Genomic DNA, 26,144 nt, shown 5'->3' on the forward strand with positions numbered 1-26,144 from the left:
TGTAGCTTGGACCAGCCTCTCAACTGTGGCAAATTTTCTCATCTCAGCCTCTCAAGTGCTTGGATTACAGATGTGAGCTGACACATTCAGCTGTATTATGACATTTCTGAGGAAGAACATTGAGAAATCATACCAATAATAATGGTGGTCTATTTGCATTTTTCTACATGTAGACATCCAGTTAGACCAGCACCATTTGTTGAAGATGCTGTCTTTTTACCATTGTATGGAAAAAGTATCCGTAGGTGGGTTTATTTCAGGGTCTTCTATTTGGTTCCATTGATCCACCAGCCAGTTTCTATGCCAGTACCATGCAGTTTTTATTACTATTGCTCTGTAGTACTGCTTGCGATCAGGGATGGAGATACCTCAAGACGATCTGTTGTTGTACAGGATTGTTTTAGCTATTCTGGGTTTTTTGTTTTTCCACATGAAGTTGAGAATTTTTCTTTCAAGGTCTGTAAAAAATTTTGTTGGTAATTTGATGGGAATTGCATTGCATCTGTAGACTGGTTTTGGCAGGATAGACATTTTCACTGTGTTAATCCTGCCTATCCATAAGCACAAGAGATCTTTCCATCTTCTGATGTCTTCTTCAATTTCTTTCTTAAGAGACTTGAAGTTTATTTCAAACAGATCTTTCACTTGCTTGGTTAGAGTCACACCAAGGTACTTTATGTTATCTGTGACTATTGGAAAGGATACAGTTTTCCTAATTTCTTTCTCAGCCTTTTTAATTCCTACCCCTGAGGGTGGATCAGCCTTACCAGGGTACCAGAACACAGAGGAAGACAATGCAGCCAGTCCTGATGAGAGCTGATAGGCTAGGGTCAGATGGAAGGGGAGGAGGACCTCCCTTATCAGTGGACTTGGAGAAGAGCATGGGAGGAGATGAAGGAGGGAGGGTGGGATTGGGAAGGAATGAGGAAGGGGGCTACAGATGGGATACAAAGTAAATAAACTGTAATTAATATATAAAAGAAAAATAGAAAATTTTAAAAATCCCAAGAGACGAAAAAAAGTGCCACATCTGTTCAGACAAAGAATATAAGCCCTCTGTGGCCAGGATGTTCTCTGAAGCAAATTTATTATTTTATTCCAAAACATTGCCTTACTTTTAATGCATCTCCATATTTTAGAACTGGGTGACTTTATAATAAAACTCATATATTTATGTTGTGCCTTCATGTATATTCCTAAACTTTCACTCTTTCTTACTCTGCTTTTGGAAGAGCCATTAATTAGTCAAGGCATAGATAAGGACTCAATAAAATGTGTATTTTGGTGATGTCACTCGGGGAGTTTGCAATGCAGCCATCATTTATTTTTCAATATCCCAGGATATTTCTGTGCTCTCCCACTGGATGTGGATCGCCAGATCTCTTGTAGACTCCCCAGGGGTGTTTGGTTTACCCCAGCATCAGTAACTGCTTCAGTGCTGCCCAAACAAAGTCACTTTGGGGATGACATGTCTTTGGTTTTCCTTACGAGTTTGTTCTTCACAAGAGCCATCTATTGCTCATGAGCTCTGTCACTACACTGAGTCTCAGGAGCTTCCAGGTCTGTTGTCCATGCACCTGTTATCTTCTTGGTCTTGTCCAAACAGCTCCAGCCTTCACAGCAGCTGAAATAACATATTGTTAGGACAACTTGTGATTTCCTGACACCTTTCTTCTGTTTATAAAATCTACCTCCTTTCACTCTGGAATCTCCTCATTAACCTTTTTATGTTTTTTACCATGGTTCATTATTTACAATAAAAATGAATAATTGGCACATAAGTTGATGCAGATGAACTACCATATTCTTTTGAAAACATTTTATCAGGAAATATGAGCAGTGATTTGGCCATATAGCATTGACACAAACATTCTTTTGTGTTAGAGGATAATTGGCAGTAAATGGGTTCCTGGGTGAGGAAGTCTGGGCAGGCCCTGGAAGTCTTAAGCAGAAGACAGATACAGTATTGGCATGTTGGAAATCTGGCAGGTACCAGCTTCCAGAATTATTCCAGGAAAAGAACCCTCTCTTCAAGAGACATGGTTATTGGGCAAGATTGTGGGGATAAAGGAGGCAGAATATAACATATTATTCAGTAGCATGTCATTGAAAACAACTGGCTTACCATCTCTATTCTTCAGATCCATCATCTATAAAGACAACATAAAAATATGAGTAACCATTTAAGGTTGTTTTGATCCTCAAATAAGAGAATATAGCAAGTACATAGCCCAGGGCCAAGATTCAATTTATGAATGCTACTGTTATTTAGATAAAGATTAAGAGTCATGGAAAGAAATGAGTGGAGAAGAGTCTCTAATAACACAGCAGAAGGAAAAGACTTTCTCCTGCACAGGGTTTCCTGCACAGGGCTTTAATGGTAAAGAAGTGGCCAGATAATGCTCAGGGGCCTTCTGTGCTTTTGCTTGCCCAATCTTTTGCCAGAATCTGTTTTTCTCACAAACTTTCATTGTATGGATCCCATACTCTCTGATGCTTTTCCACAGGGATTGCTATAAAGGTCAAAATCACAAGCACTTAGTTCTATACACAATTGTTCATCTGGTTAAAGTTGTTTTTATTAGTGTGTATTATAATGTAGTCCACCGTTCTTAGCAAAATAGCTTAATGTAATGTGTAATGCAGATTGCTGGATAACTAAATGTGCTTTTGATTAAAAAAAAAAAGAGCAAGATTGAAAGAGTGTACTCAAAGGAATCAATATTATATTCTCTGCCTACCAACTCCTGGCACTGTTTTTGTTTTAAACTAACAGGTTCCTTTGACTTTCCAGGGATCTGAAACTTGGCAGTGTGTACCAGTACCGGATTATTACCATCTCGGGCACTGAAGAGAGTGAGCCATCACCTGTTGCCATATACACCCATGGAAGTGGATACTGTGGTGATGGCATTATCCAGAAGTAAGTAGGGCAACCTAATGTACGAGAAGGTTTGTGAGAATGTTAATTAGGTCAAAAGATGGTCAAGATGCTCGAATAGGAGATCTTAGGAGATGCCTACCCTTCACCCCAATGTATGAGACCTGAGGCGCAAATGATCTCCATCAACCTATCAGTCAGTCTTTAAGCCATTTGCGGGCCTTGGAAGACAAATCAATGACTGTTTTATAGGATCACACACATTTCTCAAGTTTACAAAATAAAATTTAGCCAGAGATACTACTACATAATTCCTACCATCTGCTCTCAATCTTGGTTGTTTGCTATGTGCTAGGAGATTGTATTAGTCTTTTTGGTCACTGATCATAAAGTTAATTATGTGAGCACAGTTCATCTAGATTAGAACATCTTTACAAAGGCCTAGTGAGATAATTCAGAGGATAAGAGTGTATGTTTTTCTTCCAAGGGAGCAAAGTATAACTGCCTGTACTACTGCTCCAGAGGACCAGACACCTCTGGCCTCTGCAGGCACCTGCACTCAGATTTTCATATCCACACAGATATACATTTGCACATAATTTCTTTTAATTGAGGGCTGGTACAGTGTCAGTTAAAGAGACTGGTGGCTCTTTCACAGAACCCAAGTTTAATTTCCAGGACCCACATGGGGCTTGACAATCGTCAATAACTCCAGTTTCGGGATATGGCACCCACCTATGAACTCTGTGAGCACCAGGCATGCTCATGGTGTATATACACACACAGGCAAAACATTCACACACATACAAATAAACAAATCTTTTAATTTAGTTTTTATTTTTTTACAATTTATTCATTTGATATAGCAGTTGTAGCCCCCTCCCTCAACTCCTCCCAGTCCTCATAGCCCTTCCCCTAGTCCACTGAAAGGGGGAGTTCTCCTCCCAAGCCATCTGCCTACAGCTTATCAAGTTTTATCAGACTGCATGGATCCTCTTCCTCTGTGGCTTGGTAAGGCCACATCTCCAGGGGCAAGTGATCAAAGAACAGGCAACAGAGTTCATGTCAGAGACAGCCCCTGCTTCCCTTACTCAGAAACCCACATGGAGACTGAGCTGCCTATAGCTATATCTGAGCAGTGGGTCTAGGTCCTCTCCTTTCAGAGTCCTTGGTTGGTACATAAGTCTCTGCAGGACTCGCTGGCCTTTGGTCTTATTCTGGGTTTCTTGTCTCCTCCATGTCCTTCTATCCCCCCTTCTTCCATAAAACTCCCTGTGCTCTGCCCAAAGTTTGGCTGTGGGCCAAAGCATCTGCTTCAATCCCCTGTTTGGTGGAGCCTTTCAGAGGACTCTATAGTAAGCTCCCGTCCTGTTCCACAAATTAAAAAATTAAAATAAATCTTGTTTAAAAGTAGCTCTTTAAGCCAGTTATGGTGGCACACACCTTTAGTCCCATAACTCCTGAGGATGAGGCAGTTGGATCTCTGAGTTTGAGGCCAGCCTGGTCTGCAGAGTAAGTTCCAGGACAGCCAGGGCTACACAGAGAAACCCTATCATAAAAAGACTCAAAACAATTCCAAACGTGACTTCTTATTTATATAATATATATAATAAGTACACATAATATATATTTGTATATATGTATTTTAAGTAGGAAAGCCCACCCAACATCTAATCTGGATATTTGATGTGGGCTGATCAACCTTTAATCTGGACCACACGTAATATCCTTTTCAAAGAGGAATTTTGTTCACCTAGCTCCACTGTTTAAAACATATTCAAAACTTCCCTAATATCTGATAAAAAAAATACATTTCTTTGCTGACAGCTTTTACATTTGTTAAAACTGCAATTACCAATTTATAAAATGGACCAAAGGCTCATAAATATAATGAAGTATTGTAACATACGATATTGAAACCATAAGCATTAAAGAGTTTTCTAGAGTGAGTAGAGACTCTGAAAATTAATACACTGGGGTGAATGAATCAAGATGTGTAAAGATTTTAGCCCAACTGAAAATTATGATTGCAAAATATTAAGTTGTATGCAAAAAGAAATAGATCTTATAGAATGTTGGGTCCATTCATTGCCTGGTCCTTGGGGGCAGGAAATACATCTGCTGAACAGGAGCAAGAAGCCATCAAGCCTTACCATTAACTTCTGATTTATTTTCTTCTAAAATATGCACAAAACAATTAGATTCTGTCACAAAAATTAAGGTAATCTTTTTTTCTCAGAAATCAAAATAAGAACAATCATCATTCCAAATTAAATGTCTTATTGCTCCCATTGCTAGTGTATTTATTTGCAAGTGAGACTATCACTAAGACTTAAAACAATTGACAGGTTTAATCTCACTCGTCATGTGTGAGATGGCAAAACAAGCTATTGGCAAATTCCTTCATTAAATGGCACTGCTGGGTGTCACATAATATGTTTGCAACATGGGATTGCAATTGCTATTTCTGTTGGGGGATGGGTAGTGTGAAGCCAGCGTTTGCTTCGGGGTTGGATGAAAGCAATGATGTGCAGCCTATGAATCAGCTCTCAGATGTGGTACATACAAGAAACAAAAGTGCTACGTGTCTATGGTGCTTGTCACTGACGATGATGACATGGGGAAGAGCAGTTTGTTTTGTTGCTGGTGATAGTGTGGAAGGTGATGGAAACTGGAAACCTGTGTATTGGGAAGAAGGGACCAGCCAGGAGTACGTGAGTTTATTTAACATACTGGATTTTGAAAGTGAAAAGCAGTGGACAGTCAAAAGTCCTCTCACAACGATGTAGATATTTGATGACAATATGTTGTCCTTTTAAAAGATATATTTCTATTGTATGTGTATGTGGGCTCCATGTCCATGTCTGTGTCTTTGTCCATGTCCAGAAAAGAGTGGCAGATCACTTGGCATTAGAGACACTCGTGAGCTGCCTCATGTGGGTGCTAAGACCTAAACCTGAATCTTCTCTCAGAGCAAGTATTGTTAGCCTCCAGCAAGTATTGCCCCTCCAGCAACAGCAATATGCTTTCTGATCATGATTTACACTGAGAGAAATATGTGTTGTAATATCAGATGAACTGCAGTCAATTCTGTCTTTTCTGTTGACTGTGCAAAAGGATAGCAGTGGACACGAGACCCCTGTCCCACACTGAAGTATATCAGTGACTAATGTAAAGGTGCTAATTCACAATTTGATAGTTTAAAAATAACATATTTAGGATTGGGAGTCTTGCTCCGTTGGAATAGTTCTTGCCTAGCATGCCTGAAGCCCTGAGGTAGATGCGCATAAATCTATCATGATGGCACAAACCTGCCCTGGAGTGGTCGAAGCAGGAGGATCAGAAATACAATGCCGTCTTTAGATTCATGGTAACTTTGTATCTAAACCTGCTCCTATATATAGAGAGAGAGAGAAAGAGAGAAAGAGATTTTCATTAATAAGTCTGCTTAAAATATTCCAATTGAATGAATGCTCATTGGGCAAATATGGTTTATATCAGGAAGGACTTTTGTTCTTCTGAAAAAAGCCCCTGTAAGAACTGCGTGTTGGGGCTAACAATGAGGCCCAGCAGATACAGGTAATCGCCAGATAAGTCTGGAAAACCTAACTTTGATCCCCAGAACCTACATTAAGGGAAGACAGATAATCAACTTCACTAATGAAAATTAATTACAGTAATAATAATAACAGTAAAATTTTAAAGTGCTGTGCTTTCTCCATGTTTTCATGACTAAAACTATTTGATACAAAAGAATTTTCAAGCAATATCTATTATTTGAGAGAGGAGGGGATATTTTAATTATTCGTTGATATTCTTAGGTATTACTTTTGCTATTTTTGAATAAGTGATATTTAAATAAAAAAACAGATTTGGTCAGTAATTACTTCCATAATTGTCAGTGGTTTACTGAAATATACATTTAAGGGATATATATTTGTGCCCTGAAAGACCTGTATCATGTGTCATTTCCAAACAGAATTATCAATACTAATATTGAAGATATAAGAATCTTTATGTCTTGAATTATTGTACAAATCATATGCTCACTAAGATTTGATTTCACCAACACAGGTTATAAAGGCCCATATATCTCTGAAGGTGAAATTTATAATGTGTTGTACATATTTAAGATCCATATAAAAAAATCCAGTAACAGAACATGAAGACACTCACAGTGCAATACGGTAGGGGAAAGGGGCCAGCTACGAGTTTCTCCTCCACTGATGGAACACTGAACTGAGCCCAGAGCACTCAGGAAGAAAGTTGTTGACTGGTTCAAGATCATACAGCACATCTAGAATGCCCAAAAAACTCTATGGTGGTTCCTGAGAGCCTGTAATTGTAACTGTGAATTTCTAATTTATAACTCTCTTAGTTAAGACTTAGTAGTATGAAAAGAGACCATGACCATTGCAACTGTTACAGAGGAATACGTTTAATTGGAGCTGGCTCACAATACAGAAGTTTAGCCCATTGTCATCAAGGCAGGAAGCATGGCGGTCTAAAGGCAGATACTGGGCTGGAGAGGTAGCTGAGAGTTCTACATCTGAATCTGGAGGCAACAGGAAGAAAGAGCAACATTGGGACTGACTTGAACATTTGGAACCCAAAGCCATCCCCCAGTGACATGCTTCCTCCTACAAATACACACATTCTAATAGCTCTCAAATAGCCCCAGTAAAGGCTATTCATATTCATGTCACCACAGTCACAAAGTTTATCCAGATTTGAGCCTTAATTTATAGCTCAGTCTCTGTATATTATAGGTATACACACCTGCATTTACAGAATATTACAAACAATATGAGACTTCTTAGTGATTTAAAAGTTTCGTGACAATCATTAACTTAATCATATTCATAATGTAGTAGTTTTTTAAAATATGATTACCTGGAATCAGAACCCTGTATCGATATCAAATATTTGAGCCATCCTTAGTAAAATGAAGTAGTTATTTATACATACTTTGTTGAAAATTGAATCTAGCTTATGAATGTCCTAACAAGGAAGGAAGGAAGGAGGAAGGTACCTTGGTGGAACTAGAAAATATATTTTGTCAAGTTGTCCTCTGATTCCCACAAAAACAAACAAACAAACAAACAACAACAACAAAAAAAACACCTCAGTACATATGCACTCACATACTAAATCAATGAATGAATTTTTTTTAAGATAGAGAAGATAGATCCAGATCTCACAGAAACCTGTAATGGGTAAGCATTCTGTTGTGAATTGTCCACAGCAATAAATAGATTCTCCCAATTTTATACATAGTGTGGGGATAAAAAGACTGGATGGATATTATAATATGCATGTGAATATTCACCAAGATTCTATCACACGTGAGACCCTGCAACACATTATTACATCCTCGAAACCTCTCCACAGTCATTTGTGATTGGGCCTATTACGATACTTTATAATAAAACCACAAAAGAAAGACTGAAGTTCTTTTCTCTAGCACTCACACCTATTAAACAATAGAGCCAACATTTGTACTAAAGTCTTGATTCTCATCTCAATTCATCTCTTCATTTGAGTGTGAGAAGTCACAGCTACAAAATGAGCCAGTAGAGAGGTGGTCACATGCTGTGTTCTTCGTCCCAAGCACAGGATACTGGGCTGCTAGGATGATGAAGAGTCTGTCTCCTTTGGCACCTCACAGGCACTCCAGTATTAAGCAAAGGCCGTCAGTTTGACAGGTTCTGTGATAGATGAAGCAAGATGTCTGTGAACACAGAGAATGACGCCTACCCACTTGAGCCTGAGAGGTCAAAGGAGGTTTTTTAGAACCACTCTAATGATAGACCAATCGTGCCTAAAAGATATTTGTGGTGACCCTAGTGTTTTGCTTAAACCAATAGAATGTACTGTTTGGGTGGTGATAGAAGGTAAATTGGAAATATTGTTGTGGCTTCAGAAAACAGTCCAGATTGGGGGCAGCAGGGGTGGAGTGGGGCAGGGTAGGGGAGAGTGTATTTCATACATAACCCATGGAAAAGCTAAGAAGCTGAAGGTCATTGTTCATTTCAGGCCTGTGAGAGTCACTGGCAGAGAATGCTGAGGACAGCTCATGAGTCTCTTACCTCATGGATTTGCAGACAAGAGAGAACTTGGGTGGCTCTTTGGAGATTGATGCAACAGCCCAGGCCATCTTAAGGATTGATTGCTAGGCCTTATCCTGCTATTCTGACACCTTCTAAAGACAACAAACATTGCCTAGTGTTAATTACCCCTGGGAAAAAGAAAAGTCTGAGACCTGTTCCATGCTGTGACAGTTTCCAGCTGGTCTCTGAAGAGGGAGGGACAGCTGCCACACGCTCTACAGAGACCCCCACCCCACCTCAAGGCAAAGGAGGAATGAGAACTGACTCTTTCAACATCTGCTAGGTGCTACACAGCATGCCAGACACTTTAAGTCATGCTTCATTTTTGTATCCAGTTCCAAGGAACAGGCTCAATTATCTCCATTATAACACGGGAAAAACTGAGGCAGGGCATAGACAGGACCACCACACAATATATATTCTGGGGGTGGTGGACTTTGTTCTGTGCTGTCCAGCAGAGTTGACACTGGCCACACACTGCTCCTGAGTACTTGCAATGTGGCTACTGTGACTGACGAATGAAATTCCAGTTACATTTGCTTTCAATAGATTTAAACTTATTAGAAGATCAGCTAGACTGGCCAAGGACTTACACAGATCGTGCAGTTATTTTTGGAATATGTGATTCTAAGCTTGAGTTTTTTGTTTCTAAAATGATGGGAACTTTCCAGAAAGCAGCAATCTATCTAGTTTTCTAGTTTTTGCTCTTTTTTTTTTCTCCTTGCCAAATCCTCATTTGAGGGAAGGGAAAAAAAAAAAAGCAGTGCTCATTTTCTGGCCATTTTAACCTCTGCAAAATCATCATTAGGTGATGGAAATAACTGCAAGAACAGTCTTCAGAGTTTCAACAACAAGAAATGACACACTCAATGGAAGGAGTAGAACTTTCTAGTTAAAGATGACTAACCCTGGGGATGTGAGTGGAAAAAACAAAAGTGTCTTCAGGGTATATTGAGGGAAACAGAACAGTGTCAGCTGAAAGAAAGGTAAAGGTTGGAGGACCTTGAACATTCCCACTGTTTTCAATTAAAAAACAAACTGTTATAGACAGTAGTCAGATTTTATTAAGGCGTGTCAGGAACTGCAGCTGGCCAGTCATTTGCTAATTTATTCTTGCATTTCTTAACTGCCCACTATCTTGTCAGTTTAACTCACTTGAAGTTTCAAAAGATGAGGGCAGGAGAGATACCTCGGATGGAAAAATGCTTATCTTGGACTGGTGATGCTTATGTAGGGCTGGGAGAAGTTCAGATACCCAAAACCACAAAAACAAGAGGTAAAACAAAGATTTCACTCAGTACTAAAGTGCTTGTCTTGCTAGCACTTTAGTCCTGAGTCTGATCTGCAGAATCCACATTAAAAGCAGGCATAATGCTGCTTCTGGTCTCAGGACAGCAGAGGCGGAAGTAGTTGGATCCCTGGGTTGCTGGAGGTGAGCCTCGCCTAATTAGTGAGATCTAGGCCAATCGGAGATGGCGCATCAAAAGCTAAACTGGACAACGTTCCTGACAGTAACAACACACCCAAGGTGGTCCTGCTGCCTCACATACATGTGCACCCATATACATCTGGACCTGCACACACACATGCATATACAGGCATTCATATGAATGTTTGTACTCATGCACACACTCACACACATAAACACACATACACAAGCGTATACATGCATAAACACAAAAAGGTCAACACGATGGCCAGTTTTGAAGCAGAACTGTCCTTTATCAAAAAAATACAGCTAAGGCTGACTTATAACTCCATCTCTTCTGATAATTTCATCGTGGTGAGGAACTAGACTGAGCTAGGGAAAGAGACCTGAGTAAACTCTCAAAGAAGCTCCGTTATGCATATGAATATTTCTATTTGTTCAGCCTCAGTTCTGAAACTGTCTTGGGATATCTCCCTTTTGTATCCATTGTGCAGAGGCCGAGGAGAAGAATGTGATGACATGAATAAGATCAATGGGGATGGCTGCTCCCTTTTCTGCCAGCAAGAAGTCTCCTTCAACTGCATTGGTGAGTCTCTGCCATGTCTTTGACTGATTGTCCAATTATGATAATAACAATTATGGCTAAATGAAACTCACTAATTTTTATTTCACATTTACCAAGTGTCTCCTTGGAGCCGCACCTTAGTGTCATGAGCACTAAGAAACACACCAACTATCCTGGGTGGCTATTGCCATAGTATATCATGTGTAAGTCTTTTGTTCTTTAGAGGTGGGAAATATCAAAGTTGAGGCGGTTACAAATGTTTCCGGATTCACCGCGATCAGCATAGGCTGAAAACAGAATAACCTTGATTTTTGTGTGATTCCTTACTCTGCACTACCTCTAGCTGAGGTTCTACCTGCTGTCTTGATGTTTGCTTCAGAGCCAAACTGCACGATCTCTGGGATTGGCAGCATTAGGACAAATAGCAGAGCAGTCTGTGCTTAGAAAGCAAACCTCCTTTCCCACCTTTACCAAGTCCGGTGGGAAACGTGTTTTCCTCAGCCTTCTCAAAGAGTCTGGTCTATCTTGTTGTTTCAGCCCCACTTGGGAGGCCCTGTCCAGCCTCAGGGCTGGTAAACAGACAGGGTTGGGGGCAGGGATGGAATTTTGAGCTGGCCCAGATGAGATCATGCTTCCTTTAAGATGCAAATCGATACCTGAAGATCAAAGGTCCTCCGGCTAATCCCTTGGGCTGGAGGTGAAAACTAATCACAATTCATTTGCAAGTACAAAGGACAGAGGTGCACTATCTGAAAAGGGAATGGGCAGCTAGAGACGGGATGAAACCCGCGGTGGGAAGATTTCTAGCTGAAAGGCAGTTTTCCAGGAGGACTACAGGGAAAGAGATGTCATCGCATCTTTGCATCTGCAGTGCATTAAAGGTCTGGGTTTAGACAGTTTTTCTCTGGGTAGGCTGAGCTCCAGGAGGATAAAAGAAATGCATCATTTACTGTTTATTCCATTCTGAACACAATGATGAAGCACCTACTATCTATTTTGTGCGCCAAGTAGGAGCAGAGCAACAGTGTAGAAATGCCTTGCAAATGCGTGTGGTTGAGAAAAGGAAGACACAGAATGAGGAAGGACTTGGCAGTTTTCTGGCAGCACTTCAGCTCTTTTTGGTTTTGTTTTGGTTTTGGTTTTTTGTTGTTGTTGTTATTTTGTGTTTTTTAGAAGACTTGTTTAAACAACTTGCTTGTTTTAGAAGACTTCCTCCTGTGTTGAGAGTTGAGTATGGCCCATTGTAAAATCTCATTTACTAAACTGTCTTGGCAAGCAGAAACTAATTGAAACCAAGAATTAAGTTCTAGATGCTGTGCTAAGTACTTACATAAGGTTGACCAGGTTTGGGCCTAAATTCACCCCTTTTAAATGGAAATGATTTTGGGAGGAGACCTCTGAGAACCTCTGATGCTGCCGCTATGTTATCTCCAGCATACACAACTGAATTCTTCATAATTGTAAACACTTCTTGAACCTAACCTTCAGCTTTGACAACCTTCAGCGATCACCAGTCTATACCAAAGAATACTTACTTATGTGAATGAGGCATTTCACTTTAGAATCCCCGGAAAGTAGCTTCTGGGGAAGGCAAGATGCAGGACATGGACTTTCGAAAATACACGCCTGGGGTAGTCAGTCCTCAAAATACACATCAATTGGAAAGATGTTTTCAGGAGAGTTTCAGCAAACCTCAGCCCACAGACCAGAACTAGAGTTTGTATATTTGAGGGACCACTGCCAAACTAGTTTATGTCTGACAGCTTTCCTGATGCATCAGAGTAGGTGAGGGGAAAAATAGTCCCAAAGAACCAAAAATACTATCTGTCTCTTTGTTTGATTCTTTTGGTTATTAGTGTCTAGTGCAGAGAGTAGATGGAAATTAGGCTGTTATTTGTCCCTTAGTAGAAAATGAACTGAATTTTAAATATAGAGTGGTAGGACTGAAAGACTATTCTGGAAATAGCACTAAATGGTGAGTCTAGAATCAGCTTGCCTTGCTTGTTTGGGCCTCACATTTCCTTCTACCCTGACTAAAATGAAAGCTCAGGAGTAGAAGTTTTCAGAATGTTCTCTGTAACATCTGTGAAGAAAAGGGTGAAGTCAAGAAGACGGGACTTGATTCCTCCTAAGTCCACTTTCCTAGGTCCTAAGTGACCTGTTGGTGGTAGTATTTGATGACCATCTTTTATATGTCAGGCATTTTTCTGAACTATTATTCTCTGAATATATATATATATATATATATATATATATATATATATATATATATCACCATTACAAAGCTAGAAAGGAATGCTTGTAGTAGAAGATATACATACAAGGTTAGGCTGTATTTAAACTCAGAGTCTGGCCAGGTGTTGTGGCCCACACCTTTAATCCCAGCACTTGGGAGGCAGAGGCAGGCAGATCTTTTGTGAGTTTGAGGCCAGCCTAGTCTACAAAGTAAGTTCCAGGACAGCCAGATTAGTTACACAGAAAAACCTGTCTCAAACAAACAACCCAGAGTCTGACTGTATATTTACTTTAATAAGTTACTTGCAAAAAGGTCTCAATTATTTCTGATTTTAAAAGTATTGGGGGTGAATGGAGACTTTATTATTATGAAACAATTCATGTAATAATTTAGTGGAATGGAATACATAGATGGTGTTAAAGAAAGGTTCTTTCTCTTGTGCATTGGGTGATATCTGTATTAGAGTAAAGACATCAGCTGTACTCCTGACAGGCCATTTAGAATTCTATGTAGACACCCACAGAGATACAGGCATTCCAGGCAGAATGGAACTCATCCTAAGATACCAGCTCTCAGGAACTGCATTCCAACACAAACTCCAAAGCTTGAGTCTGAAAAACTTTCTTTTAAGAAAAACAGCTCAAGCATAGACAGAGAATTTTGCGCATGCACATACACCCCTCTCCAGAGCTTTAATGACTCAGGGAAGTGGGAATGGAGTGTTGAGGATGGCTTTGCTGAAGTGGACATGCTTCTCATCATCCTGTGCGTCACGAACAGTGCCCAGGAAAATAGGCCTCAGTAAAACTGACTAGGGTTCACACCACAGCTTGGTTATATGATGTTGACTAAGACTTGGTATTCGTGTACAGAAAAAGTAAAAAAGACCTAGGGCTCATTTGTGGAAGATTTCTGTCAATATTTTGAAACATTACTAGATTTGGGAAATCAGAATCATTCTTACAATGAGGTAGAACCAAACCTCATTAGGGCAGATTAATACCCCAGCATCTTCACCAAGTCACTCTGCAGCTTGAGTGACTCACAGCCTAGACTTACCTTCCACTCCAGCAGACAGCGAACCCACAACTTGGATTCAGAAGCCAATTAGGAACCCATTTTGATGATGATCCAGAAATGACAGTATCCAAATACTAGAGAGAGCAGCTGCTGAGGAGACATAAAATAGGTGTGTTATTTATACCAAAGAAAGTCCTAGGGCCAGAATTTGAGGACATGCAATTCCTAATCTCCAGACCCCTGAGAAAGCCTTCCATTGGGTAGTGGGTGTTTCTTTTGCTTAAGCTAACCAAAATTGTTTTCTGTTAATTATACTTTAAACTCCAAAAAAATGACCAGAAAAGATAGAAAAAAGTTTAGCAGCATTTTCTGAAGCTAGGCGTCCCTCTGTTGTATGAATGTGGGGAGGTGGGATGTTGTGGAAGACAGTTTCAACCACAACCATTCTTTATGTAGTGCCACAGAATGGGATGGGGTGGCCCTATACTGTGCAGCTTTATTTGGTACAAGCCTATACGTGGCTCTTCTCCCGGATGTGAAAGCTGAGATTTATTGTGATGTGTCAACTGAGCCAAGGTCACAGAGGCGCGACCTCTGACTGAATAAAGGACCCTGCCTTTTTCCTCTGGAACTCTCATTGGAATGGCTTGCCTTCCTCCCTTTCTCCCTCCCTTTCTCCCTCCCTCCCTTCTTCCTTCTTTCTGCTTTTCTTTTTCGATTTCCCTCTTCTATCACCTCCTGACGTTGTCCTCCTCTTGCTTCTCCTCCTCCCGTTAGCTGCCTTTCTTTACTACCCTTGTCATCACAGACCATTTAGAAGAGCTGTTTTCCCCGAGCCAGTAACAGCAGTGTGAGGGTGGGCGACAGATTTATGGGGGCATTCCCCTTCACTTTTCAGAAGCCCACACATCCGGAAGTATTCCCAAGGTGCCAATGTGTTATTGTGCAACACTCCAGTGACTTCCTTTCCCACTTTCCCACCCCTAGTGCCCTAGTCCCCCAGCACATAGTAAGTTTCTTATTAAACAAATACCGCCCACAAGACCTCTTGAGTAATGCCGGCTGAATCCCCTTTGCAATACGGAAATTATCTTGTCCTCTTTCCGCCTGCCTTTTGGAACTATAACACATACCAGGCCTGGGGTTTCTTTTAGAAACCATGCTATCAGTGAAATGATAACTCCCCCAGCAGGCGCTGGCTGGAGGCATTGTTCAGCAGCCGTGAGGATTCGTCTCTAAGGCACTGAGTCATAAACTACTGACAGGCTACTGATAAAAGCTGAAGGAGGGAAAGTATTGGTCAAATTAGTCAGACAAAATGTGCAGGATTCCTCAAAAGGATTGTACTTAGTCATGTATCTTGAGTCAAAACTGGGCATGCTAACCTCAGAGAACATAAACCCTTACAGGGTATGCAACCCTGGGTGTCCCCATCTCCCACTCTGTGTCCTTCAGAGTAGTTCTGGCCAGTTCACTCAGCTCCGTTTGCAGGCCTTGTGCAGTCCAGCACCTTGGAACTAGATTTCTCACTTTGTTCTTTTCGATATCCACCTAACACTGAGCCATCCTGATTCTTCTAGCACCTACTTAATGGCTTGAGGAGATTCAAATCTTGCTTAATGCTGATATACAGTCAAGAAAACAAAGTTGGAGACTCCCACACCATATCTCCCAGGACTGCAGGCACTCCCACTGTGTCTCTGTCTTCCTCCCAGCTCCTCTCCCCCAGCAGCATTCAGCATCACTTTGTCTCTCATTCCTGACAGGACATCTCCATAGATGTTAGCTTCAGGGCCAGTAACTCAATTAGCACTCCCTACAGCCCAGTGAGCTCCCTCTCTCTGAGGTAGATAAGGGGTAGGGGGCTGAAGATCAATCTGCCTTGCCACCAGTTGCTAGGAGGGCAGCGGGTCACCTAGCCTGTGGCCCCTTCATCATACTGTCCTGGCCTCACTGAGCCAAGGAGAGAAAGGGAAACAAGAAGATGAATCATTTTGTCTTCTTGGTGGATATGCTGAGGAGAGTTTAGAACAAAAATGACTGAAAAGGAAAACAGTATCTTAGGCTGGAAGGGAGGGAGTTGGGGGAGTGGGTTTGGAGTTGCTGGGAGTTGTATTTATTATTATTTTTCTTTTTAATAATATGTAGCCCTAATGGACAAATCTACTTCTTATCTTAGCAAAAAATTAATTTAAGAAACAAATACTTTCCTGGTTGCCTAAATTTACTCGCAGTTCCCTTTGTAAAAAGTGTGGTAGCTTTCCCCCACAAGACTTTCTTGAAACAATGCTTTACTTGGCTTAAAGATAGACCTTCATAAAAATAAACAAATAAATAAACAAATACACAGAGGAAAAGATACAAAGATGGCAACGATGGTGACAGAGTCTGGTTTGCACAGCACTAGCAGAGCATCAGATGCCATCGTAGCTGCCAATATGACATTTGGGTGAAATCCTGGTGCAGACACTTTAAATTTTTGCCTCAGCTTTCTCATCAGTAAAATATGTTAGTTACTATCATTACTTCTTAGAGTTGTAAAAAGCAAACACTTGCAATTAAGGGCAGGTAATTTATGCTGAGTTTGATCCCTAAAGCACTACAAACAGAAAACATTCATTTATGTTCACCAGTTATACTGGTGACACCTGGCAGTTTGGGTATAAGTATGTTCTTTTAAAAGTTTGTTAATACGATTCATTCAAAAGTAATTACCAAAGCTCTCAGCAACTCGAAAACAAATAAATTGATCACCCAGTTTGGGAGAGGATAAAACTGAAATATGTTCACTGCCCAAGATCATACAAGTCGAATGAGGAGAAGTAGAGCCTGCAGCAGGCGGGGCTCCATTTGTGACACGCCTATTCCGGCAGCACTGCGCTGAGACATTAGGGAGAGTAGGGTAGCCTTCAGCCTTCCCAAGCTGCCAGCCATCGTGCTGACCAGAAAGCAGAGGCACTGCACCAAGCTAGAGTGAATGGAAGTCATTTCACCAGGTAGGTCAAAGAGTGCAAATACCAAAGACTGTGTCCAGTACCTGGATAAAGCCTTGAGTAAGCATGAAAGTATTTCCTCGTATTTCTGTTTGGTACCACTGAGTCCCAGAAAGAAGGAAAATAAACACATCATGTCCTTCTTGTGTCTTTGCCATTACATGTTTACAACTACTAAAATGCAAACAAACAAAACTTCTCGGTAATGGGACCTTCTGTTCCCAAACCTTCTCTTTCCCAGTTACAGTAGCAATGTTGCTTTCTAAAGTCTAACATAGGGGAAAAACTGCACTCAATTGGATCCCATTGCTGTGGCTGCATTGGGGAACTTGGAGCCTGAAGCTTCTATCTGGGTTTTCATGGGAATCTCTTGCCTGCTCCTGAGAATCAGTTTCCTCTCGTGGGAAATAGACACCATTTTCAAGGCCATAAATTTCTAGAGTATTGAGGATGATTCAAGGCAGCCCATAGACCCCTTTTCTTCCTTCCTCTGTATCTTGAAATGGACTGATGCAGAAGCAAATGTTACTTCTGTGGCAAGACTGGTTCTGAGCCAGATCATTGGATCCTGACACTGAATCACTGTGGTTTGTACCTTTTGCAAAGTAACTAGGCCTTACCACACACATCATCATCAAGCGATTACACTGAGTTAGATAAAACCCAAGGGCCTTTGGAGTCTAACTTCTAGAATCAAAGACCCAGATTGTCATTGTTTTAAAACTGTGCAGTTTTTTGTTTTTGTTTTTGTTTTTTGTTTTTTTTTGTTTTTTGTTTTTTTTTTTTCTTTAAAAAGGGGCGGGGTGGGGAATCCTCCAGGAGGGAGAAGAAATCCTTTTCATCCGGAAGGTCAAAAGGGGTCACTGAGGGTACAAAAGAGCAGGAAAAGAAGGCAATGGGGCAGAAAGCTGATGTGTAGGCAGGACCAAAGATCTGAGTCCTCAACTGGGAGGCCCAAGGGATACATTTGAAGTTCTCATTTTGGCCTTTCTTAAGATCAAACCTGTCTATCTGCCACAGTCCAAGGCCCACTACTCGCTTTGCAAATGGGAGAGGCTTACCCTACAGAGAGGCAGAGCTGGAGTGAGAAGAAAAAGGAAGCTTTTGACTCGAGTAGGGAGGAATTCTAGCCCTTCTCCCTGCTTAGCTTCCTGACTGTCAGGAAGGGTCAGGATCAGAAAAGCCACTTCTTAAATGTAAGGAATAGAGATCAGAGGATCTCTATTCTCAGAGTCCTGGCAGGTGAATCAGGACTTTCTTATGGTACAGAAAGTGACCAGGAATCTATCTGCCTCGAAGTGCATTTGTATACTATGGCTTAGGTAAGCTTGAAGAGATAAGAGGTCTCTAGAACCACTCCTTTACCTGGGCAGTGGCTCTCCTCTGTTGCTTGGAGTCTGTGTTGAGTTGAAATAGATATTTAATATTCATGAGCTGTGATCTCCTCCTGAAGGGAGTGCCCTGGGGGAAACTGAAATATGATAAAGCAAGTGAAGAATATAGTCCTGATTATATCCTCCTTTTCTTTTCTGGAGAAAATGTAATGTGCTTAAAATAAAATTATGGATGGACAGTCATGGCTACGTGCAAACTTCACTCTATAAAAAGGGCAGCTGCTTGCTTCAGCATGTGCACTCACAACTGGGCTGAAAGTGGTGCAAACTGCCTACTGGGTCTCACCCTTCTTTCTGTCATTTTCCATTGATTGTGTCTTGTTTGTGCCATGTGCTGTGATTGTTTCAAAGAAGCAGCAGCATGCAAGCAAGCCTGGGGGGCAGGGAGTTGGAAACTTACCCATGACAATGATTTCAAAGTCATTCTATGGTTGGAGAGAATAAGCCAAGGAGTTTCTCACACGGAGGAGTCAAGAAGGACTCCTTCTAAGTATGTACCATGGAGACTGAATGTCTAAAGGTAGGTGAATGTATTGAGAGGCTATAGGGTAGGGTTACAGTCAAGACTACTAAAAGCTCAGATTATTTAGTGATCAAGGCAGGGAAGAGCTGTTGCAGCATAAAAGAGGGTCAGCATGCAGGATCACAAGTAAACTTAGGACATAGCCTTGAAGGCAAATGTTCTTCAAGGCCTGAGAGGATTGTGATTACTTATGGCTTGGGCTATATGTATTCTCTGTGTTCTGCCCTACTTACAGTAGGCTCCTGCATTCTTGTAGAGACTAGGAGCAGAAAATCACTGTCTATAGCCAAAGCCAACCTATTGCTGGTTTTGGCAAACAAAGTCTAGCCCCTCTGTATAATCTACAGAGCCACATAGCTACTGTCTGTCATTGTACTGAAGGTGTTCCTCAAAGCTGGCTGCTGAATAGGAAGATGGATAAATAGTAGGTGTAGAAACAGCAATAGACAATTTAGGTAGAAAAGGGAGGAATGGAAAAAGGAATGGAAAGAGGAAGAGAAATAGAGAAAGAGTAAGGTTGAGAGAGAGGAAGAAAGAGAGCTCCATTTATCCACGCTTCTCTAACATTGCTGCCCCACAGTTCTGTTTACACATCTGTTCTTTCACCCTTGCACAAAGAAGCCCTTCTGTGTTCCCATCCACCACTTCTAGCCAGCCACTCTCTGATCCACTTAAGCATGTGACGTTTTGTGGCTAGAAGTGATGGCCACCAGAGCCCATATGGCTTCTGTCTTAAAGGTTCAGACAGCATCTGTCTCAGATCCCACCTGTGGAAGTCCCAACATTGCTGTCTCAGGAAATCCTACTGATGTGTCTTTTTTCAGACCCACAGTGACCCTGACAACCAAGCTTTTATGATGACCTCTTTCTGGATGACATAGAAAAACTCCCAAATGCATGAGCAATTTGGCGGAAAGTGGCCTCCATTCAGTAAATATTTATGGAATTGAGAAATGACCTCAGAGGAACAAACCTTCCTAAGTGTCACTGTCTGAGCCAGGCTGGCTGCCACTGCTCTTCCATTCCTGATCCTCACAAGGCTAGGGACTGTGGCAGCCACATTCCCACTGTATAGTGTATAGGGAAGCAAGGTAGTTGTTAGAAGTAGGTGCTCTTAAGTCAGCGGTTCTCAGCCTGTGGGTCATGATCCCTTTGGGAGGGACAAACTAATGACTCTTTTGCAGGGGTCACCTAAAACCTTTATAAAACACATTACAATTAAATTAGAATTCATAACAGTAACAAAATTAGAGTTATGAAGTAGCAACAAAAATAATTTTATGGTAGAGGATCACAGAAACATGACGACTGTATTAATGGTTCAGAGAATCAGGAAAGTTGAGAACCACTGTCTTAAGGGGGAAAGTTGAGATTTGAGTTCAGCCCTTCCCCACTGAAAAATTAAGTGTCTTCAGCTGCCTTCATAAGAAATGGCAGACCTTCTTGTTGATCATGTCTTTTTCACCCTCCCTGGCAATAGTCATAGTAATAAAAAAAAAGTGTTCTTAATGCAATTATATTAATTAATTTAATTCAATAATTTTTATTTATTAAGTCCTTTCCAGATTAATGACACAGTTCTAAAGCAGTATTAACATTGTATGGGTTGTCTGCCTAAAGAAATCAAGACACAGAGGTGTTCAGTAATTTACTCAAGATTTTCATTCACTAGTAAGTTATTGTGGGCCTGTACCCAGAATGGGTATGGCTCCTGTACCCCAGGCTAAAGTACTGAATATATGTTACATCTTTATCTTTAGGCCTATCTAATAAAACATGTACTCTCATGAGCCTAAGGGCCTAACAGCAAACAGATAATGAGATGGGGAAACAATGCAAGAAGCATCAAGGCTTCACATAACAAAAGGATTCCTGGGTCCCTTTAAGAAACACCATCTGAAGGGTCTATTTACAGCTCATTAAATACTTAACACAAGAAGCAACTTGAAAGTCCACTTGCTCAAGGCTGCCACTGGTTAAGGACCAAAGAATTAGCATAAAACAAATTTGAAATTATAATAATCAGTTAAGGTCTGGGTTTTCATTTTACCTTGTGGAACAGAAGGATGAAGTGGCCCGCTGTGAGACTAAGCTCTACTCCACGCTACCTTCTGCGTTTCCTGGGCAACACTCCGCAGCTAGAAATGAGTGTGAGGACCTCACACGAGGCGCTGAAGCACCTGCCACGTGTCTTCTGTGCTCCATATGGATCTCCACATCAGGGCTCCATCAGTGACAGTGAGGGTGGATGGGGAAAACTTGCCAGGGCCTTGGAAAGATCTCGGTTGGAGTTGGTGAGTCTAGGGAACATTCCTGGACAATTGGACTCAGATGATAACAAGAGCTGTACTGTGGACCTTGAAGATTCAAAATGGAGACAGAACCCTTCTGTTGAGACAATACATACACTAGTCCTAAAGGATCCTATGGCAGGATGCCACAAGAGGCCTGGGTGGGGGTGTCTGGTTCTGTAGAGATCATGGTTCCTAGCAGAAGCACAACAGGCTGGAGAAATATTTTAAGACAACCTTCCTGAGTGGGATGCTCTTCAAGGGCCAACAGTACTTTTGGCAAGCTGACCTGATGAGAAATCAGAGTGATTTTAGCTTTCAACACCAGTCAGAAAGCCGGCCCAAATTATCCATAAGTTTAAATTAAACTATCAACTGCCATTGGCAGGGATGTGAACATCCTGGCAGGAGCCATCTCTCCATTCAGCAGTCCAAAACCACTCACATAACTTGGGTTTAGCCTCATTACTGTGAAAAACGTTGTGTGAACTACTTGAATTCCCAGCTTTTCTTTCCATTTGACTCGGTTTTCTTTTGCCAAGAGAATGCACCAAAAGACAGGGGAGCTGGCTGCCTGGACCTGAAGCATGGGAGTCTCCTCTTTGTCCAATCTCATGTCCCTGCGCGTCTTTATCTATGTGAGATATGGGAACAGTGTTCCTTACCTCAGAGCACTGCTATGATCTGTCCATTCATGCACTTAATGAATGTGTTCAATGCTCATGCACCGAGCAGCTCCCACTATGCCAGCTATGTGCTATGAAGTCTGCATACCGTGTTGCCACTGCACGGGCCAAAAAGTGATCAATAAATACTAATTATTATGGCTATTAAAATACTGATGTTCTTACTCACAAATATGGAGCACCCTTTTCCTGGTAGACAACAAAGTTGAGAATCATCCACCATACAAAGAGGTTATAAAGATTCTATTAAACATCATGATTAAAAAATATGCTAACTATTTTTTTTACCTATACTTTTGGCTAGCTTTTTCTGGAAAATAATTATGGATGCTTCTGAAGTATTACCCTCCTCTGTTTTTTTCTTACTTTTTCTGTTCATTTTGGTACAGATTACTTTCTAAAGTCCACAGTGGGATCAGTTTTCACTCTCATTTTTTTTTCTACCAGAATCATCACTTCAGAACCAAAGGTTCAGATTATGTGTTTCATGCCCAGCTGTTCCCCTTACACAGCTCTCTATGCCTTGCATGTTTGAGGCAAGCGCTCTACTCCTGAACTATTGCCCAACACTGGGTTTTTAGTTTTCCTGCAGGCTCACATATCTAGTTTCTCTACTTAGATTTGAGAGTCACTTATATGTTCAACACATGTAGAATTTTACTAGGATTCTCCAAACCTTCTGGTGGCCCCACTAACTAATAAAACAGTTAAACAGGAATTTCTAGAAACACCCACATTTCCCCCATCATTCTCCTTACCTATATTCCAACAATTACAATTCCAAACTTATTTAGAAAATTAGTATTTCCTCCCACATCCATCTCTGTTTATTCTGGACTATCATTGTTTTACTCAAGGCCCCTTGCGGTTCCTGTATAACATGTTGCAAGAGAGCTACCAAGGACTCCCAGTTCCTTAATTTTGTCAGCACAATCTGTCCTCCAATAGGGTGAGAGAACAAATTTCCTAGAATAAACACCTTATTTGTCCCTCTCCACTGGAACATGTGCCAGTGGCTTTGCATTGCCTTAAAGGAAAATGTTAATTCTAAAGATGTCAGAAGAAAGACCATTGACACAAATCATCATAGCTAAATTAAATAAAGCAATCTTTTTAAAATTCATATACATGAGCTGCCTCCCACTGGCATGAGCTTTAAGTGGTCCACATTGGACATGGCCCAGATAAGGCCTTTTACTTCTCAGAGGTAGGAGGTTTCTAAATGAAGGATTTTGCAGGCAAATAGGTGAGTCACAGAAGCAGAACATAACAAGACGGTCATAACAAGGTAATCATAACAACCATTTGAAACAAATGTAGCATTGAAATCCGTTCACAACAACCCCTTGAAACAAAGGCAAAGGTTGCAAGGTGGTCATAAGATTTTGAAAGAAGCAAAGGATTGACGTTCCTGGAACATGCAGTATATAACCAGTATCCTTTTTCCTGGCAAGATCCTTCCCACCACCCACTGTTTCCTGTTAGAGAAACAGCCAGGGTGCTTCCTCCTGAGGTGAGTTCCTCTCTTGGTAGCCTAAAATTGAGTCAAGGGTCCCTCCCCTATTTTCGTGAGGATCCAGACACCTCAGAGCAAAACACAATGCAGTCATAATTTACATATAGCTTTCCCCGCTCCACGCTCTGGAAACTGAGTCCTGAGGAGCACCTCCTTTACCTCCTTTAGTTTATCCGGTTCCTTTGGGCTTAGGTCTGGACCTGGCATAATAATTTGTCAGATCAGTAAGTAGAAAATGAAAAAGAGTATATTCCTTGTAAGATAGTTTTACTTTTTTAGGGTGTCATAGAACTCTTGTAATCTTCAGAGTCTGGTGGCTTGAATGGAGATTTTTCCCCTTATCTAAAGTGGAACACTTAGGTAACTCAGTGGGGGTCACCCTGAAGCTGTGATCTATGGACCCACATCCTAGATGTGAAACGGAAAAAAAAAAGTGATGGCAACTACTTTTGTCTCATCTACACAATGGCCTTGTTACTAATCTAAGTTTGAGGAAGCCAGGGAGGGTTTCATAAGTATCTTTCATTAAAGCTTCTTTGACCCCTTTTTTTTTTTTATCTTCCTGTACCACCCCTGTGCTGATAGCAGCACAAACTCTTGAGGACATTCAGTGAGTTGAGTGGTTCTTTAGATTACCTGTAGGACTCTCAGATAACCCCAAATTGAGAGGCTTTTGAATATCAAGCACAGTCCTAGGCTAGCTTCCTTTTGGGGAGAAAACCTAATTAACTAGCAGTTAGAAAGAACGGCAGGCATGCCACCCCCCAGGCAGAGCACTCAAAAGGAAGTGGGTAACTCAGTAAATAGCGCTGCTTTAAGGGGCATTTAAGCCAATGCTCATTGTTAAGGAAATTGATGGCTTTGTAAGTACTGTGTCTGAAGGGAGTGCTTGAGCTGAAGGCCCCCAGAGCGCCTCGTAAATTCCCTAATGCACTGTGGGCCTGCAGGCTGGGCCCGGCGTGCTCAATCATTTGCCAACAAAACTCAAATTTCTCTTTTAAAAAATTGAAAAGTTTAGGAAAACCTAAGTCATGGAACCCGTGCAGTTTAAGTGCAGCACGGGGTAGTAAGGGCCGAATGTTTCCTTTAGGGAAACCAAGGTTACTGACCTGCCACAGGAGATTTTCTTCCAGGTGCTAGACTGTTGAGATTGGGGGCTTGTAATTTGTCTTATCATATCGTTATCTTAACATCTGGGAAGTGAGTCATTATTTCAACAGTTTCTTCATAAGGGAAAGACCTTGGAATCAAAATAGTATGGATTTGAACCTTGATTCTACAGCTGTTTTAGGGGACGAGTTAACTTCTTCAAACCTTTATTTCCTTGTTGTATCATTGGGATAATGATAGTGCTCTCTACAAAGAGATCATTAGGATTAGGTAATTGTAGGTATTTGACGCACCTAACCAAGAGTCTGGCACTTAGCACAGCTTCCCTTTATTTAATTAGCAAATGTGCTAAATGTACTTTTAATTGCCCAAGTAGAAATATAGAAATGTAGCAAAAAGGTGGCAACTAGCCTTTTCTAGAAAAGGAATGCCAGATAAGGTTTCCAGAAGATATGCCTGGCTAAGCTATGAATTAAAGATAAATGAGGCCTATCATAGGAAAAGCACCTGAAACATTAGACAAAGCCACTGAATAAGTGGAGAGGTGAGGCTAGAAGGGTGGACATGGTTCCCTCAGGGAGAAACCCTAGTATCAGTCTGCCTGGATCAGAGAATGGGAAGACATTAGTGCTGAGGATAGTGCAGAAATAGCTAGGGACAGGATCATACCTGGCAATTGTCACTAAGTCTTTGAGAAAAAAGTAGATGTATATAATTCAGGATCTAAGGCAGCTGATTACATTTTCAAACCCACTGAAGTTTAAAGAGAGCTTTCTCCCGTGCCCCTCTGCACGCCCTCCTTTTCAGATTAGATATCTTGATACTTGAATGAGTATTTCTTAGTGGATCATATCCATTCTGGATCCCATTCTCGGACTCTGTACATACATTTCCTTTTGGCCCAGAATTTGTCTTTGAAGGTCCATCCAGCTAGGACCAAAGTGTATATAGCTGGCCAGTTTTCTGGAATCAATAGCTAGCAATGCAGTCAGTAATCTCTTGTTTTTGTTTAGACAATCCCCTCTTTCAGTTGGTGGAATCTGACCTCAGAGCAGCCATGGCTTCTTGGAAGCAGTCTTGAACATGAAAAGTCATGATGATCCTCAGTGTTTCTGACCAAAAAGGGTAATGGTTCTGATGTCTATGTCCAAATGTTCCACTTAACTCATTAGATTTAGGACCAATGTTTTCCTCTCTTCTCACTCCCTCTTGTCTTTCTTCCCTTTTCTTCAATGAAAGAGTAGAAAGATATATACACAATGTCTTTAAGAATAAAATGCAGTAAAACAATACCAGTTTTAAAAAGATAGAAATTCTGATTGACATAAAAGCCTATTCTAAAACCTAAACACTGTTCTTGCCTATCTTCTGGCTCTTGATCTTTAAACAA

General features: G+C 41.1%; 1 protein-coding gene across 1 annotated transcript in view; it reads left to right on the top strand.

Annotated features, from left to right (window-relative positions):
• Positions 1-26,144, top strand: part of Pappa (pappalysin 1) — a 252,286-nt gene that overhangs the window by 111,190 nt on the left and 114,952 nt on the right. Inside the window, exons 8-9 of the mRNA XM_021654123.2 lie at positions 2,795-2,923; positions 10,915-11,006. Coding sequence (XP_021509798.1) covers positions 2,795-2,923; positions 10,915-11,006 — 221 coding nt within the window. The remainder of the gene's footprint in view (positions 1-2,794; positions 2,924-10,914; positions 11,007-26,144) is intronic.

The sequence above is a fragment of the Meriones unguiculatus genome, chromosome 3 (genome assembly GCF_030254825.1).
Source record: "Meriones unguiculatus strain TT.TT164.6M chromosome 3, Bangor_MerUng_6.1, whole genome shotgun sequence".
Lineage (NCBI taxonomy): Eukaryota > Metazoa > Chordata > Mammalia > Rodentia > Muridae > Meriones > Meriones unguiculatus.